Source organism: Mastigoproctus giganteus, chromosome 13, assembly GCF_048544385.1.
Source record: "Mastigoproctus giganteus isolate SK-2022 chromosome 13, ASM4854438v1, whole genome shotgun sequence".
NCBI classification, from domain to species: Eukaryota; Metazoa; Arthropoda; class Arachnida; order Uropygi; family Thelyphonidae; genus Mastigoproctus; species Mastigoproctus giganteus.
The window spans coordinates 8160483-8178432 of record NC_143587.1 but is presented as its reverse complement, the minus strand read 5'-3'; the positions used below and the strand labels follow the sequence as shown (position 1 = coordinate 8178432).

The window sequence follows — 17950 nt, the reverse complement described above, 5'->3', positions numbered from 1 at the left end:
TTATCTCTGCCAGTAAGATCCAACAAGGATCTATTTCATGTAAAACCAAACGAAATACTTATTTATCAAAATTTTAGTGTTAAGAATTCACCTTAGTTATCTTTGTATGAATGTCTAGCATTAGTAGAGGCATATGATGCAAGAAAGCAAGCTCATGCAGCATTAGGAAAAAAAAAAAAAAAAAAAAACCAGAAAATAAAATTCCACCTCACACATCCATTCACTCTAAAAGTTTGTCTAGTTCTTACTTGAATTTACTTAAGCTATCAATTTCCACAACAACAGGAAAATTTGTTCCAACAATCAACTGCCCGCTGACTAAAGGCAAATTTCCGCAAATTTACTCTACAACTGTCTTTCCTCAATTTGAATTTATGCCCCCTCAAGTTTGTAATCAGTGCAAGAGGAAGAATCCCATCAGCATTGAGCTTGTTCAACCCATTCAAGGCCTTATACACCTCAATCATATCATCTTGCAGATTACTAGTCTCCAGACGCTGCAATCTACAGAACTTAATCCTTTCTTTGTAAGAGGACCCCTTCATTCCCCTCACCAATATTGTTGCTATTCTCCATACTCATTCTAGAAACTCTACATCTTTAACAAAATAAGGCCACCAGATCTGTATGCAGTATTCAAGGCGTGGCCTGACCATTGCCTTATACAAAAGGATAATCATCTCATTTTCCTGCATACCACTGACAATTTCTGTATATCACTGACAAGACACTCCCCCCCCCCCATTACCTGCTCTGGTAATGGGATCTGGCAGCCTGTCTGCACTGCTCGGAAAATTTCATATCTGACTGCACAATTACTGCCAGGTCTTTTTCATTGTCTACCACCCTGAGTGCAGTACCACACAGGATGGTACATTTCTCTGGGGGTTACTTCTACTCATACGCAGTACTTTTCATTTGTCAATGTTAAACTTCAGTTGCCACTTATCACCCCATCTGTCCTTTTCTAGATCCTGTTGCAGTAGCACACTCTCATTAAAATCCCTGCCAACCTTTGTATCATCTGCACACTTGGACATTAAGCCATCATACCTTCATTAATATCATTGATAAATATAGAAAATAACAATGGGCAAGACATGAAACCCTGGGGGACTTCACTAATAACATTAGTCCAAGGAGAACAGTGTCCATTGATTACCACTCTCTGTCTTCTCCAACTCAAGCATCCCCCTATCCATAGCAGCAACTTGCCCTTAATGTCATACAGCTCCAATTTGTACAGTAGAATTCCTTGTGCAAAAGTATTCCTAAAATCCAAGTATATGATATCAAATTTATTTTTTGCCTCCAGTTCCTTTGTGACCACATCATAGAATCCAATCAAATTGGTCAGACAAGCCATTCCTCTTAACAAATCCATGCTGTGTCTGAACTATAGCTGCAGTCTTGTCTTGATAATCTTCAGTTGATTTGATTTGATTTGATTTTTGTGGCGCAAAAACAGCAAGGTTATAGTGCGCCATGGAAAGAATAAAATTCAAAAAAGATTAGACTCGTTAGTTTTAAAAAAGGTTACTTCGTCTAAAGTTGCATGTGTACATATATATATATATATATATACAGACATGTCAATACATAAAAGCAAATTGTATATTTCATATGAGTGTATACATATTGATCGATTTTAAAAATTTAAAAACTGCTGACACATTGTCGTTGTCATTTAAAATCTGACTGAGTGTATATGGCTCAGTCAGATGGGTAAAAGCGGTAAAACGAACATTTATAAAACTGGTACAATCGCATAAAATGTGTTGGATGGATAAAATGGTGTCGCATTGCTCGCACATAGGAGGGTCATCAGCCCTCAGCAAAAAGGAGTGTGTCACATGACAGTGTCCTATGCGGAGCCGAGCAAGAACAACTTCCTCTTTGCGATCCCTGCGTGAGCTGGACCGCCAAGGATGGATCACAGGCTTAATTCAACATAGTTTGTTTGTAGTAATCAGTCGATGCCACGAATCTTGCCACTGAGATTGTAGGTTGCTACGGATCACTTGCCTGTAGTCTGTATAGGGGACTAAGATGATCTTCAGTGCTTCTTTAACCAGTGCCTCCATCATTTTCCCCGGAACAGAAGTTAAATCAATAGGTCTGTAATTACACGTCATCTTTCATTACCTCCTTTGTGAACTGCCTTGAGTTTAAGGATGATCTCACAATCATTGCTTAGGGTTTGCTTACTGCTTTTGCCAGCTCCATTGACATTACTGGATAAGTCCCATCCACCCTAGGTGCCTTTCTTATGTTTAACTTCAACAATTTCTCTTCCAATTTGCTCTCAGTTATTACAAAATCATTTAGCTTCCTTCCAGAGTTTAGTATACGTCTGGACTCCACTTTCCTACAGACCACCTCATGTGTGAATGTACATGCAAAATGCTCAGTTTCACAGCTAACTCAGCAGGATCATCAACAATCAAACCATCGATGTCAAGTGGCCCAATCTTATTCATCGCTTTCTTTCTTTTACATAAGTAAAGAGTTTACATAAGTAAAAAAGTCTTTGCTGATTTCCATGCATCCTTTGCCAAAGATTTCTCATAATCTGCCTTGGCTTGCCTAAAATCCTTTGTGACTTGATCACAGACTAGCTTATATCTACCATAGGCATCTGTGTCAACCGATAATTTATATGAATCCCATGCATTTTTCTTCTTTGCCACAAGTCTCATTAGGTCATCTGACATCCATTTAGGCCTAAACCTTGAATGGTATTATTCTTGGTTGAAACAAAAAACCTAGTAGCGTCTAAGATTACTTCCTTGAATGTTTCCCCATTTAGAATTTGCTGTTGGTAACATCACTAGTTGGTCCCGCTCTATAAAAGCAAAAGAAATTACAGAAGAAAAATTCTTCATGACAATGAGAAATTCTGGGAGTGAAATTCAAAAAAATGTAATTAATGATGTTGAAATTTCACTCGTTTATTTAATGAAAAATACCTTCAAGCCTACTGGCCAGTAGGGCTCCTGGGGTTGATAAGCCCCAAATGCTAAGTGAGCTGCCTCCCTTAAGATTACAGGGAGGCATCTCACTTGCTGCCTATTCCGTTGGATTGGAGAAGTGCCAACGATTCTCCAATACATGAGGGCATTCTAAGAGTGAAGTGGGAAATTACCGGCCGGTTAGTCTAACTTCAGCAGTAGGGAAAATCATGGAGACAAGGGTGGAATTCAATATCATTTAGATAGAAATGAAATTCTGAAGGATACTCAGCATGGTTTTGTATGGGAAAATCATGTTTAAGTAATCTGGTTAGCTATTTTGACAGGGTCACTCAAGAGCTGGACTTAGGAAATAATTTTGACATCGTTTATTTGGATTTCAGCAAAGCAGTTGACTCAATCCCAAATGAGCAGTTATTTTATAAGCTGGAACAAGTTAGAATCACAGGGAAAATCCTTAGAGAGAGAGAGAGAGATAGCAGGGTGGCTTCAGGGCATGAGGCAGAGGGTTGTGATAAATGGTTATTCCTCAGATTGGGTTGATGTAAGAAGTGGGTTCCCCAAGGATCAGTATTAGGACGACTGTTGTTTTTGATTTTCATAAATGATATTGATGAAGGGATAGAGGGCATGATGTCTAAATTTGCAGATATTGTAAAGATTGTTAGAGTAGTTAATTGCCACCAAGCAGAGCTTCTTCAGAATGACCTAGATAGATTTCAGAGATGGTCAGAAAAATGGCAGCTATGCTTTAATCCAGCAAAGTGTAAGATATTGTATCTGGGGAACAGTAACCCCAAAATAACTTATACACTTGGCAGAGTTGAAGTAAACCCAGTACTGGAGGAAAGGGACTTGGGTGTTACGATACAGTCAGACATGAAGTTCTGCGAGCATTGTAGACAGGTTGCAAGGAAGGCCCATGGTGTCCAATCGATTATTTATCGAAAAATTGCTAGTAGAGATAAGGACACCATAATCTCATGATATAAGACTATTGTTAGACCACACTTGGAATACTCTGTTGAACTGTGGGGAGACTGCACCTAAAGAAAGACACTGAGCTTCTTGAAAGGGTCCAAAGATGGGTAACTAGACTTGTGAGATCGGCAAAAGGGTGTCCATATGAGAAAAGACTGAATATGTTGGTTGCAGAGCTTGGAAACTAGGCACCTTACAGGACACTTGATTGAGGTGTTTAAGGCTTTAGAGGCATAAGTAAAATGAATGAGGACGAAATTTTCATGGTTATAAATGATTCTAGAACTTGGGGCCATAATTTCAAGTTATGGAGGGAGTTGTTTAGACTGGATTGCAGGAAGTTTTATTTTAGCCAGCAAGTTATAAATTACTAGAATAAGTTACCTACATGGGTGGTAGAAGCTGACAGTCTGGGGAAATTCAAAAGTCAGCTGGATAATTACCTAAGGGAGGAGAGAAATGCATAAGTTGTCCATTTCCTTTTCTCTTATTAATTTTTATTATTATTTCTTTTTAATTTTATTTTAGGGTGGTGCAACTTAGGCTTTCTTGCACCATGTGGCCATTACTAATACTAATACTAAAAAAAAAAAAAAAAAAGAGCAAGAACCCTTCTCTTTACCCTTGATGGTAGTTACATCTTTGAGTAAAACCCGCATCAGTACACTGTGATCAATGCCACTTAGTGATTCCTTTATCTGCAGTTCTTAATCCATGAATAATCACTGCTGATAATCAGATCACAAGTATTACTTCCTCTGGTTGTCTCTTGAACATGCTGCTATAGAAAACAATCATCCAACAAATCCAAAAAATCTTTGTAGCGTGCCGGTGACCAACCCCAAGTTCCAGTCTATATCTGGGATGTTAAAATCCCCCGATATAAGACAATTTGATTTACTGGCCCTCTTTATTTCTCTGTAGAGTGGTTTGTTGTACTAATCAGAGTCATTTGGCCTATAACACACTCTCTTACACCCAATTTTGCTCTACCAGTGCTAAAAGGTAAAGGTAAACTGCAGCCATTATCAACCCATTGCAGGATGGAAGCCTCCTCAACAATTCATGTTGAGGGAAATGGACCATAATCTGCCACGCTGGTCCAGTGTGGGTTGGCAGATCAACCGTATTTAGCAGTCAGGGGCTTGAACCACGGTCTACTCGAGGAGCATGTGCTACTGCACTCCTGCTCCTGACCACTCGGCCTCCCAGTGCTTATGTCACACCAAACTGACTCAACATTGCACTGTCCATTCATGTCAACTAGGTGCATTTTCTTAGATTTTATGTTTCTTAACCAACAGCATAACCCCCGTCTTGCTTTCTATCATTTCTATACAGACTGTACTTCCCACAATCCAATTTAGATTCCTTATACCTGTGGGACACCATGTCTCTGATATCCCAACAATCTGCCTTTGACATCTTGACTAGTACCTCAAATTCATCAAATTTATTTACTATACTCTTAGCACTGGTGTACATGCAGTCTGTTCTTACTCTTAGTTACCATACAGCCCATATATTTACTTGTTCCGTGATGACTCCCAGCAGTCCTTTAAATCCCGAACACTGCGCTTTGCAGACTGCTGCTCATTCCAATAGAACCAGCTAATTCCAATATCATGGAATATTGTTCCCACATCTGGGACGGTGCTCCCAAAACCTCTCTCAGACTTCTAGATTCCATTCAGAAGAAGGTAGTTAGGTTAATTAATGACTCCTCTCTAACAGAGTCTTTCCACTATCTGTCTCATAGATGTACTGCTTCTGCTGCATGCCTTTTCTACAGATACTTCCATGGGCACTGTTCTTCTGAATTGGCTTCTATAATTCCCGGTCTCTCTTTCAAAACAGTCCGAATACGTGCCGCCACCAGCCAACATCCGTTTACCGTCCAACTTCAAACTCACAGAACCAACTTTTCATCTTCCTCATTTATTCATCCAACTGCCATTTTCTGGAACCACCTTCCTTCGTATGTATTTCCTGAAGAAGTCTACAGAAGTTCAAGTCTATTGTCAACAAATATCTTCTTTCGTCTTCTCAATCTCCAACCCAAGCAAGGTACTAAGTACTATAGGTTCCAGTACCTCTTGTGTTTGGGGTTTTCAAAAAAAAAAAAAAAAAAATTAAAAATTGAGAACTAGTGACAATACCGATGACGAGAGAAGGAAAACGAGGACAACGAAAGTATTAATCCTTCTAAACATGAATTGTTGGCATTTGGTGAAAGTGAAGAAAATTGTCAATTAGGTTACAGTTAAATGAAAGAGATGCAATTCGTGAATACCTAATTGAGATAAGAAGGTTTCAGAAAAATTTAAGCATTTGATGAACGCTCTGAGTATGATGCCAATTTCATCAAGTGAACATGAACGAGGATTTTCACAAATGAATCTGATCGCCAGCCCAACCAGCACTTTGTTGATGACAAAAACAGTTTCTTCACTACTGTTTCTTAAAAATTGTATGCCCCCCACTGACCTGCTTCGATCCAGCAAAATATGTTGATTCGTGGCCGCTTCGGAAACGTCATTCAGCAACCGACACAAAAAGAAGTCTGCAACCTGCTGCTTCCAAGCCGCATGCAACTCTTTTAACATGTAACTGAGGCTCTTTAACTTTACAGCTCACATGAAGCACAGTTTGAAATGGAGTTAGAGGACTCAAAAATCAAGGACATGTGGAGTGCAAGACTAAAATGCCTTAAAACTGAAATTGAGGATTTGGAGAGGCAAAAGGCTGCCCTTGCAATTCTACACAAATGGATGGTGATAGATGACTTTAAAATGCAGACCAAATTGTGTTCGATGCGTGGAGTAGCTTACCGGACCCATATATAAAAAATGGAAAATATTTGCATCTGGACTTCTTTCAGTTTTTGGTATTGGTTGTTTGTTACATTTTTTCAGTATTAATAAATAATATATATATATATATATATATATATATATATATATACACACAGTCGAACTTCCCTATAACGAATTCGATAAATCCAGCGAAAAAATTCGTTATAGAGAAATTTCGTTATACAGAGAATATCTTTTTTATTAGAAATTGTTATTTAATTAGAAAATGAAAATGAATCTACATTTATTTTTAAAGTATTTTATTTCAAAAACACTTATTTAAATTACATTTAAACAATTTTCGCCGTTAAGTATCACAAATTTAAAAAAATCTAATTTTCGTTTGCACAGTAAAATTAAAAAATGTCTGATTCTCAAAGAAAACCTCACATTTGTTCAGAGCATTAAAAACATTATCACAAAACTGTAGATCCATACGAACAGTTTTAAAAGCGTTAATCATTTCTTCACGAGTTGGCTTTTCTATGGGTTGTTCTGATGTGTCTTCAGCGTCATCGTTAATTTCTTCGTGATCATGGTCGCGTTTAACACTGTTCAGCAGTATTTCACCTTCATTTGGATGTTCTGTTGTAGTCAGATCTTGATCTACATAAACATAACTATCCAGTGTTATTTCATTTTCGATGTTTCCGGACGATTCTAATAATGTCCAGAAGGTTTTCAGTTGTGAAAGTGGCAGTTCATCTTGTTCATCCAGTTGACGTTCGACTTCTGTATTCAATGCAAATCCCGCCTTCCAAAAACAATTTTGAATAGAGTATTCAGTGATATTGTTTGTCCAAACTTTTGCCAGTTCAGAGATGCAATCTCTAAGGTTAATTGTAACTTCCAAGTTTCTATTTTCTGATAATGCATTAACAATCTTCATTATTATTCTCTTTCGATAATGAAATTTAAAATTTTTATTAATGCCCTGGTCCATTGGTTGGAGTTTTGACGTCACATTTGGTGATAAAACAATAACTTCACACTTAAAGTTTGGCAGAAATACTAGCAGGATGTGCTGGACAGTTGTCAGTTACCAACACGATTTTCCTTTTTTCTTTTGTTATATGCTTGTCTAGTTTTAATTTCCAGTCTTCAAAGATATCACTGGTCATCCATGCTTTTTTATTAAAGGTGTAGTCAACTTCCAAAGATTTTGTGCCTCTAAAACATCTTGGATTTTTTGATTTTCCGATGACTAAGTCTTAATTTTTCACTTCCTGTCATATTTGCTCCAACTAGCACAGTGATTCTTCCTTTGCTTTGTTTTCTGCCAAAACATTTATCATCCTTAATAGCAAGTGTTCTATTGGGTAAACATTTAAAGAATAAACCCATTTCGTCAGCATTAAAAACATCCTTAGGCTCATATTCTTCCAAAATCTTCTTTAAGGTATTGTTCCTCCAACTGTTGCAATCTTCTTCACTTACATTAACACTTTCTCCACAAATAACCTTTTCCAAAATTCTGTGGTGCTTCTTAAATTTATTTAGCCACCCAGTGCTTGCATTAAATTCTGTGTCCCAGGGACTGTGAAAATTTCAGAGCTTGTTGCTTAATTATTGGACCCGATATTGGTATATTCTTTTCCCGTATCATTTGCACCCATTTTAGAACAGTATTATTAACATCTTTGTATATACACAACTTAATTTGCTTCTTGTCTGCTCCTCCTTCAATCGCATTTAAAATTGATTCTCGATTTTTTTAAAATCATAGATAAGCTGCTTGCAGGTATGTCATATTTCTTCGCAATATCTTTTTTCTTAAAACCCTGGTCAATATCATGAAGAACCTTTACTTTATCATTAATAATTAAACACTTTCTCTTCGACATTGTTTTCACAAATGTAAAAATTACTGGACTGCAGCTCTTGCTGATACATACACTGCAAACTCTGCTGCGCTGCCCATATAGTGAATTGTTAGTACCGCCTACTCAATGACGTTCGCTTGCCAATTCAACAGTATCATGTGTCTTTTCCTATCAATCACTTTTAAGGAATATATGACTTTCATTCATATATATACGAAAGAAAATTTACGGTTAATGTATGCTGTATGTTACTTTTCAGGGGAAAAAAAAAAAAAAAAAAATACAAGAGCATACAGCCTATGTGATTGATGACAAATTGTTCTAAAAGAACGAAATAAAAAAAAAAAAAAAATCACGAAAACCATCTACTAGGAGTCCAGTTAGATGAGAACGGACATATATAATGATTGACAGGAAGGTCACATGGTACGGTTGAGGTGAGAAGCGAATACTATGGTAGCATTCTATGTATTGCCGCCGCAGGACGCTAAAGGCTTACCGCAGCGAATTTCGTTTTCCCCTGAACCAACATCAATTTACAAATCTATCCTGTTTATTGTAAAGTTTGACCACTTTTAAGAAAACCCATTTGGTTTTATAACTGTAACAAAAATAAAACAAAGACCCTCCTACAAGCGTCAATGGCCACAAGTATTCACTAAAAGGATGATTAATTCCAGATGCTAATGTGTAATTTCGGAGGGAAGGATGTCGTATATTTGAGCGGCTGTTTAGCAGTAAATGCTTGAAAATCTTCAAAAATGCTTTTACTAATTTTTTCAAAAATTCGTTATAGAGAGACTAACACTTCGCTATATGGGGTTAATTTTACATGTAATTTCGTTTCAGGGTGCAATGGTTTGCGAAAAAATTCATAATAGAGAAGTTCCACTGTGTGTGTGTGTGTGTGTGTGTGTATATATATATATATATATTATGTGAGGTAAAAGTTAGGCAAAAGTGATAAAAATAAATAAATATGGCTATGTAGCTATCATTAGAGGCAGCAAATGCACATCCTCCACATGATGCCTAATTATATCTGATAATTAAAATAAATATGATATTTAAAATAAAAACATCAGCCAGTAGTACGGCAATAATGCAGAGCGAAACGAAACGTAAAATAATATAAAATAAACTCTATTATTTTGATATTTTAGTTTTTTTGGTAGTTTCTGTAACCCTTTTTTGGTGATATTTCACGTCTTTTGGAAATGGTACCTTCGAGGGGGTTCCGCTAAATTGTGTATAATTGGCATTATTTTAAATTTACATCATGTTTTATTAATTGGGTTTAATGACTTAATTGACTAAATTATATAGGGAATTATCGACTACCTTTCGTTCTACTACTGCTACTTTCCCTTCCCTGTTTGTTTATTTTATATTATTTTATGTTTCGTTTCGCTCTGCATTATTGCCGTACTACTGGCTGATGTTTTTATTTTAAATATCATATTTATTTTAATTATCAGATATATATATATATATATATTTTTTTTTTTTAATAAACACCTTCCCACTCTATTCCATCGCCCCCTCACAGCTTGAGCTGAGGTGCAGCTCTTCGGACTCTCTCTCTCTCTCTCTCTCTCTCTCTCTCTCTCTCTCTCTCTCTCTCTCTCTCTCTCTCTCTCTCTCTCTCTCTCTATTATTAATCCAAAATAGCTCTTCATTCAAAAAAGGTTGCCTACCCTTGGCATGGGTGTCAGATGAGAACTTAATAAAAATTTGGAATATTCTACAAAAACTTTATTATGAAATTATTTTTACTTATTATTTTTTACTTATTTTACTCACATTTTACTTATTTTTTTATATACGTGAATAATAAATTTCTGCTTAATAAACTGTGTATCAATACGCTTAATTTGTTGTTCTTATTCTAAAAACATTACTACTAAAGTAACAATATCAGGAAAAAAAAATTTTCAGAGTAGTTTTCATATCCTTTTAATTTTCAACTTTTCCTGATAGCAAAGAATGAGTACTGGCACCTATTTTTTTACAAAAAAAGCACTGGTTTCATATATGTTTGTAATGCTACTCATTGTAATGCTACTCATTTCATAACACGTCATTTTTACTGAAACAATGTTGTACGTGTGGGAGAATATATTATATTTTTGGTAAGTATCCAACACTTGCTTTCTAAAGTTATTTGTGTGTTTCCCTTCCAATATTTCTTGTTCTGTTGCTGCGCTGAGTGAAAGAGGATGCCACTTTAGCATTAGTAGAGGCATTTGATGCAAGAAAGCAAGCTTATGCAGCATCAGCCAAAAAAAAAAATAAATAAATAAAAAATAACCACTTCCACTTCATCCCTCTGTTTGTTCGAAATACCTGTCCAGCTGAGCCTTAAACTTATTCAGGCTATCAACCTCCACAACAAGGGATGGAAGTCTGTTCCACCAACCAACCACCCGCTGGCTAAAGGCAAATTTCCTCACGTCTATCCTACATCTATCTTTCCTCAATTTGAATTTATGCCCTCTCAGGTGATTATTCTGAGCAAGAGGAAGAATCCCATCAGCATTCAGCATGCTCAAACCATTCAAGGCTTTATACACCTCTATCAGATCACCTCGCTGGTGCCTAGTCTCCAGACATGTAATTCGCAAAACTTAAGCCTTTCTTCGTAAGAGCACCCCTTTGTTCCATTCACTAATCTTGTTGCCCTTCTCTGTACTCGTTCCAGAAGCTCTACATCCTTCTTGAAATGAGGCCTCCAGACCTGTATACAGTACTGTAGGTGTGGCCTGACCATTGCCTTATACAAGGGAATAATCACCTCCTTATCCCTGCTAGAAAAATTCCTATATATCATCATATCGACAATACACCATGAGCTACTCTTGCAGCCCGTCTGCAAAGTTAGATACTTAAGTGTTAAAGTTATATACTTAAGTGCTGTTCCTTAAAAGTGTAAGGATTAGCAAAACAATTCCATTATTTTATTGGCTCGTTTTGATATTTGTCCCTATATAGCCGCTTGCTGCTGATAATAAAGTAGTAATGGACTTCGTTCAAGAACATTTAAATATCTTGCAGTAGAAGTTCAAGGATTATTTTGGAGAGAGTGTCAAAGATTCCGACTGAGTCTGTGATCCATTTGTTGCGGATGCAAAATCTCATCCGATGAATGTACAAGAGGAAGTAACAGATCTGAAGGCAGACAGAATGTTGCGATTCAAACATTGTGAAGTGCAGTTGGACACATTTTGGTTTTCAATAAGGAAAGAATACCTGACTAGCAACAAGATGGCAATTAATGTGTTATTACCATTTTCAACTACATATTTGTGTGAAATGGGCGTTTGACCTTTACTGAAATAAAAACATCAAGACAAAATCTGTTATACATACACGAATAATATAATATGCAGGTTGGTAAAATTTCCTATAGTTTCCCTTTCTGTGCTGTTTTGTCACAGAAACAGTAAATAGAAATAGAAACAGTAAAGGTGGAGTTGGCTTTCTGGTGCACAAAGATATTAAAAACAACATTTTAGAATTCAAAAGTACATCACCAAAGGAGTCAAAGACTACTATTCAGGATTTCTAAGTGGTACAAACTAAAGGTTATATGATGCATGCATCAACATCGAGCCACAACAGAGAAGAAACTGAAGAAATGTACACTGAAAACGAGACTGTAGATGAACAAAAAAGCTCACTACATCATCATTATTATGAGGAAAGAGACAAAACAGCACAGTTGGAAAGAGACAAAACAGCACAGAAAGGGAAACTATAGGAAATTTTACCAACCTGCATATTATATTAAAATATACAAATATAACTGTTTACTGGTGCAGTATACTTTCAAATGTTGGCTTAACTAGGATTTTTCTGTTAGACACTGACTGATTTTGATTGCTTCAAAAAAGATAATGTTGCCAACTTTGCCGTTAGAAATCTTGAGTCAGAGTTTTCTTTATAAAAACGAACTCTGCTGGTTAGACTTGGCAATCAGTAGTATATATGCAAAGCTTCAACAAAAAGAGATCTGAACTCAGTTTTTGATTTCTTGCACACCTGTCAGTACAACTGTGTATCAATTCTTTGTTCTTTCATAATAGCATCTGATAGGTTCTCATACCAAAACTGACAAAACCGATGCTGCAAAACATCTATTGTTTATATTTAATAATACCAAGAAGTACTGGAAACTTGTCCAAAAAAACCTTCAAATTTAAAAATGATTAACTGCCAACTGATGAAATTTGTGCTACCTCAGCAATTATGAGAACATTATTTCTCAATGGGAACTTGTACAATATGCAGCAATAGGACACTTCCTCACTGAAAAAAGAAAAGAATCCTCTGCTCTTGGTTTTGACTTTACACAACCAAAATGGAAGTTAAGATTTTAAGATGACTGGTAAAATAAATTTGCATGCAACATTCAACATATCCCAGAGTAATAACCCTCCTGAGTACATCGATGTGAGGTACACTGGATTCAAGAGCTATGTTTTGGAATTTTCAATCATTGGTATAATATTTAAAAGAAACATTCAGGCTGAGAGAAACATGAACAGACTTTCTGCACAAGTGAGGACAACATGCCTAGGATAATCCTAGGCATGTTGTCCTCACTTGCTTGGACTGTTGTGGATTACTTTCACTAGTAGTTTGCAATTTAGAAGTCTTTCTCTTCGGGAGTTCATTAATTCGACTTCTTTCAACAACTTTTTTTGGATCATTTATTTGGATATGAGTCAGTGGCACGCACTAATGATCGCTTGTACTTTATTCAATTTGGTAATTCTGAAAAGAGCTCTTATGGTTTTTCTCACCACTTCTAACCTCTTCTTTAAATTGATTTTTCAAATTGCCACTGTTCTACCAATCTAATTACATATTTAACCAAAGACAGGCAACAATTACATATATCCTTCAAAATCTTTTTTGCTTATGCAATTCCCTTTTCAGCATACAAATTATTAAAACAACAAGGGCAGTCTATTGGGGTCAATCTCCTATTTCAATACCATTGCTATTCCAGTTTTCAGGCTATCAACACTAAGGGCCAGACAGTTTTTTTTTTGAAAGAATTCCATGTGCTTTGAGGTAGTGGAGAAGATAATATAGGTTGTACCTTGCAATCACATTCCAATGCTGGCCAGGAGAGCAAGCTTCTTTCAATTTCAAGTTTTTTTATTATTATTATTGTTATACAAAAGGTCACCACAGTGGAATATAGCCTGGAATCACTTTGATTACTACCATCTGTGGCAATTGAAAATGGCCCATTTTTCAGAGCCCATCACCTCTTCTTTCCAGATCCATGAAATTTCGCTAACAATGCTTGTTGTTTTTGTTCTTCCGCAACCATATTTTTTGCTGTTTTGCTATCACGAATGATTTCTGATTAAATGTTGGCATATATGACATAACTGTCACTATGAAATGCTACATCTATTTTTGCATTTCTTTCTATGCAATGCATGCTGTCCTTATGCTTATTTGTTTGCAAATTTCTGATTACATTGTATTTCAGAAAAAAAAAAAAAAAATACTGTGAGGGAAAAAAATTTATTATTATTTTTTTTACAACACGTGGAATCTGCATACATGTTTTCTGATATTTAACGTTATATTTCTTTGGAATCTTACTGAAAGATGTTAATTAGCTTTGTACTGCACTAGTACTAGGTATGTTCGTGAACAGAAAAATGAACAGAAAAATGGAGGGGGGTGGCGAGAAAGAGTTTTTGTAGAAAGACCAGACAACTTTTTTTTTCTCACCAACTACAAGGGGTTTCTGAAAAGTAAAGTAACACTTTTTTGTCTTAATAATGATGAAAAGGAATGAGATGAAACGTGGTGGACAGGTAGACCCATTAATAACGTTCAAAAAGACTGCCAGTGCAGTGTTGTCTCACAGCAGATTCCAGTTGCAAAATGGCGGCTACCATCAAGTGTGTTCCAAAACAGGCGTTCGTGAAATTATTCGCTTTTTGCAAGCAAAAGGACCTTCATCAAGTGATATTCACCATGAACTGGTTGCTGTGTATGGCGAAAAGGTGATGTTCGACGAAAAGGTGATGTTGAAGATCGACATCATGGCCAGAGTGTTCTGGGATCACCAAGGCATTCTTGTTGGTGGATTTCTTGTTGAAGGGAGGAACAATCAATGCACAGCTTTACTGTGCAACATTGGAAAAACTGAAAGCCAACATTAGACACAAACGACCAAGACTCCTGACATGATTTTTTTGCATGACAATACAACTCCACACACTGCCCACACTACTTGTGAGTGGTTGCGCCGTAATCATTGGGAAACTCCCCTCTACAGCCCAGACTTATTGCCTTCAGATTTCCATTTGTTCGGCCCTCTGAAAAATTCAGTGCGATGTTGGTTAATGCATGTGGGCATGGACTTCTTCAGTACTGGTATCAATAAACTGATCCATTGTGGAGAAGTAGTGCATGTTCACTTATTTCTTGGTGTGTAATTTCAACTTCATATTATTAAACATATAAATTTATATGTAATTAAAAAACAAAGAATCAAGAGTTTTCAGTGGACATGAAAAAGGTTCCCCACCAACATTTATGGAACATATATTAATATTCTCAAATTTTAATAGTTGAAATGAAAAATTTATATTAAAAAAAAAAAAAAAAAAACCCTAAATAAATAGTAAGTTTAAAATAATAACCTTTAGTCCACTCCAAGAATCTAACAATTTTGATACTAAGTTAGCAATTTCTGCTTCTTTCTTTTCATCATCTTCATCCATTGTATCTCTGCTTTCATCATCTGATCGTGCTCCACCCTCAATTTTATTAATAGCAGTATCCTCAGTCTTAGTAATCTCCAAACTGAAAGATGTTGGACTTCCTTCTTTCTTGTCAGAACTTATGTTCAGTTCTTCTACATTAACTGCATTATCTGGTTTTAGAAATCCATTTTCATTAGAAGTCTCACAGTTGCTAGCATTAAGGAATTTTGCTGTTACTTCTGATGGACTAACAAAATTATATGGCACCAATGCTGACTTATTGTCTGAAGATTCTGGGAGTTGTCCAGCATCAGAAAGATCACTATCTGATGTTCCATCATCACCTAGTTTTATTTTTTTTGCAGGATTTTCTAAACTGTCGGTACATTCACCATGCCGGGGAGTGGTAGCTCCTGAGGGTGGTTCACTTGACTGTTCTGTCTCAGCTGTTTCACTATCTTTTTCAACTTTGTGGCCAGCTACTTGAAAGGACCATCTTTGGACAACATTCATCACTTTGCTATCCAATAGCATTGTTTTGTTAGGTACAGGTAATAAAGATAATACCTCCAGTATCTGAAAGAAAGAAAATCTATTTAAGAAACAATTCTAAACCATACCACAGCATAAAAAAAAAAAAAAAAAAGAAAAAGAAATGCATGGTAAATACTGTATGAAGACACCTATGAAAAAAAATCATCTTTATATTTATATATATATTTAAGATATTTATTAAGAATGAGCTATTTTAGCATTACTTTTTTTTTTTTTTTTTGCCAAAAAAAAAAAAAAAAAAAAAACGAAAAAGGGTTAGAAGCTTATTCAAGTGTAGTTGGTCTGGAAATGATCCAGTGAACAGCATGCATGGCTTGTGACCTGTGATGCTGAAAACCTGTCTACCTTAATAATAATTAATATGTAAACTTCTGGCATCAGCTGTATCAAGAATAAACGAAATTTTATTTCATATGGGGGTTGAAAAGTATTTAGTGTATCACATAAAAAAAATATATACAAGGAAGACAAAATAGAACACATAGCATAGCTGCAATCTTTGACTTTCAGAAAGAAAAATATCAAAAAAGTAGGAGCGTTAATTACAGACAACAGTTTAGGTAAAAATTGCCCATTCTGGCTAAACTAAAAATAGGTTAGCATGTCAGAATGAAAAACAATTAAAATAATGGCAAAAATTATAGTTTAAAGTTTCATTAAAATGAATGATCTATATATTTAATACGGAAAAAAAATATACAAGAAAGACAAAATAGAACACATAGCAAGCTGCAATCTGACTTTCAGAAAGTTTTCTTTACACCATGAACTATCAGATCGGTTAAGCCTATCTTTCACTAATGTGAAAGATAAGCTTAACCAATTGGGCTGGAAGTGGTCTCATTTGAAGATAATTCTTCCTAAGTGTGCACAGAGTTCTTAAAATTTAAAAATTCTGAATTTTATTTTACAGAATGGGCCAATTTTGTACTACAAATGAGAATAGTTCAACATTCATTTCATCGAAGGAGCCAAAGGCAGATGTTAACAGTTAAACAAAGAGTTGTCCAAGTTGTAAGGAATTTTTTCCTGATTAACAATTTGCAAATTCACACGATTGTGTCCTTTGTTCTGAAAAAAAAAAATAAATAAATAAATAAATAAAAAAAAAAAAAAAATAAATAAATAAAAAATAATAATAATAGAATAAAATAAATAAATAAATATTAAATAATACTCTGCTACCAATTAGGTTAGGTCTTTCGCAATGGGTACAGCTAGCTGTAGCCATTGCGTAAGACCTAACCTAATTGGTCTAAAGTTAAAGATTTCTTTTTACGTGTGCAGAAACATGGGAAAATATAAAAAATCTGAATAGTAAAAAATTCGAATAGTTTTATTTTACAGGATGGTTGAATTTTCTCTACTTTTTTCTACTATAATTTTCTCTAGCACTGCCTACCTTAAAAAAATGACTTTTATTTTACAGCAATAAGAAAGGACTCAATGCGTACTGGCTTACCTGCTCATGATCAAGCAGGGACTACATTTCTTTAGCATTAGTAGAGGCATATGATGCAAGAAAGAAAGCTTCAGCCAAAAAAAAAAAAAAAAAACACATTCACATTTCACTGATCCATTCATTCCAAATGTTTGTCTAGTTCTGCCTTGAATTTATTTCAGCTATCAACTTCCACAACAACAGATGAAAGTTTGTTCTGGCAATCAACTACCGCTGGCTAAAGGGAAACTACAGCACATTTATTCCACAACTGTCTTTTCTCAGTTTTGTAATCTGAGCAAGAAGAACAATTTCAGTAGCGTTCAGCCTGCTCAATCCATTCAATGCCTTATACACCTCAATCAGATCGCCTCGAAGGTGCCTAGTGTCCAGAAGCTGCAATTTGCAGTACTCAAGACTTCCTTCTTACCAATCTTGTTGCCCTTCTTTGTACTCATTCTAGCAACTCTACATCCTTTCTAAAATGAGGCTTCCCAACCTGTATGCAGTACTCAAGCTGTGGCCTGACCATTGCCTTATACAAGGGGATAATCATCTCCTTATCCCTGCTTGCAAAATTCCT

The 17950-nt window shown here is 35.7% G+C and overlaps 1 protein-coding gene across 1 annotated transcript in view; it reads right to left on the bottom strand.

Moving 5' to 3' along the window:
- The window catches only part of Set2 (SET domain containing 2), a 434699-nt gene that overhangs the window by 150955 nt on the left and 265794 nt on the right, over window positions 1-17950 (bottom strand). The window contains exon 11 of the mRNA XM_090387799.1: window positions 15309-15947. Coding sequence (XP_090243925.1) covers window positions 15309-15947 — 639 coding nt within the window. The remainder of the gene's footprint in view (window positions 1-15308; window positions 15948-17950) is intronic.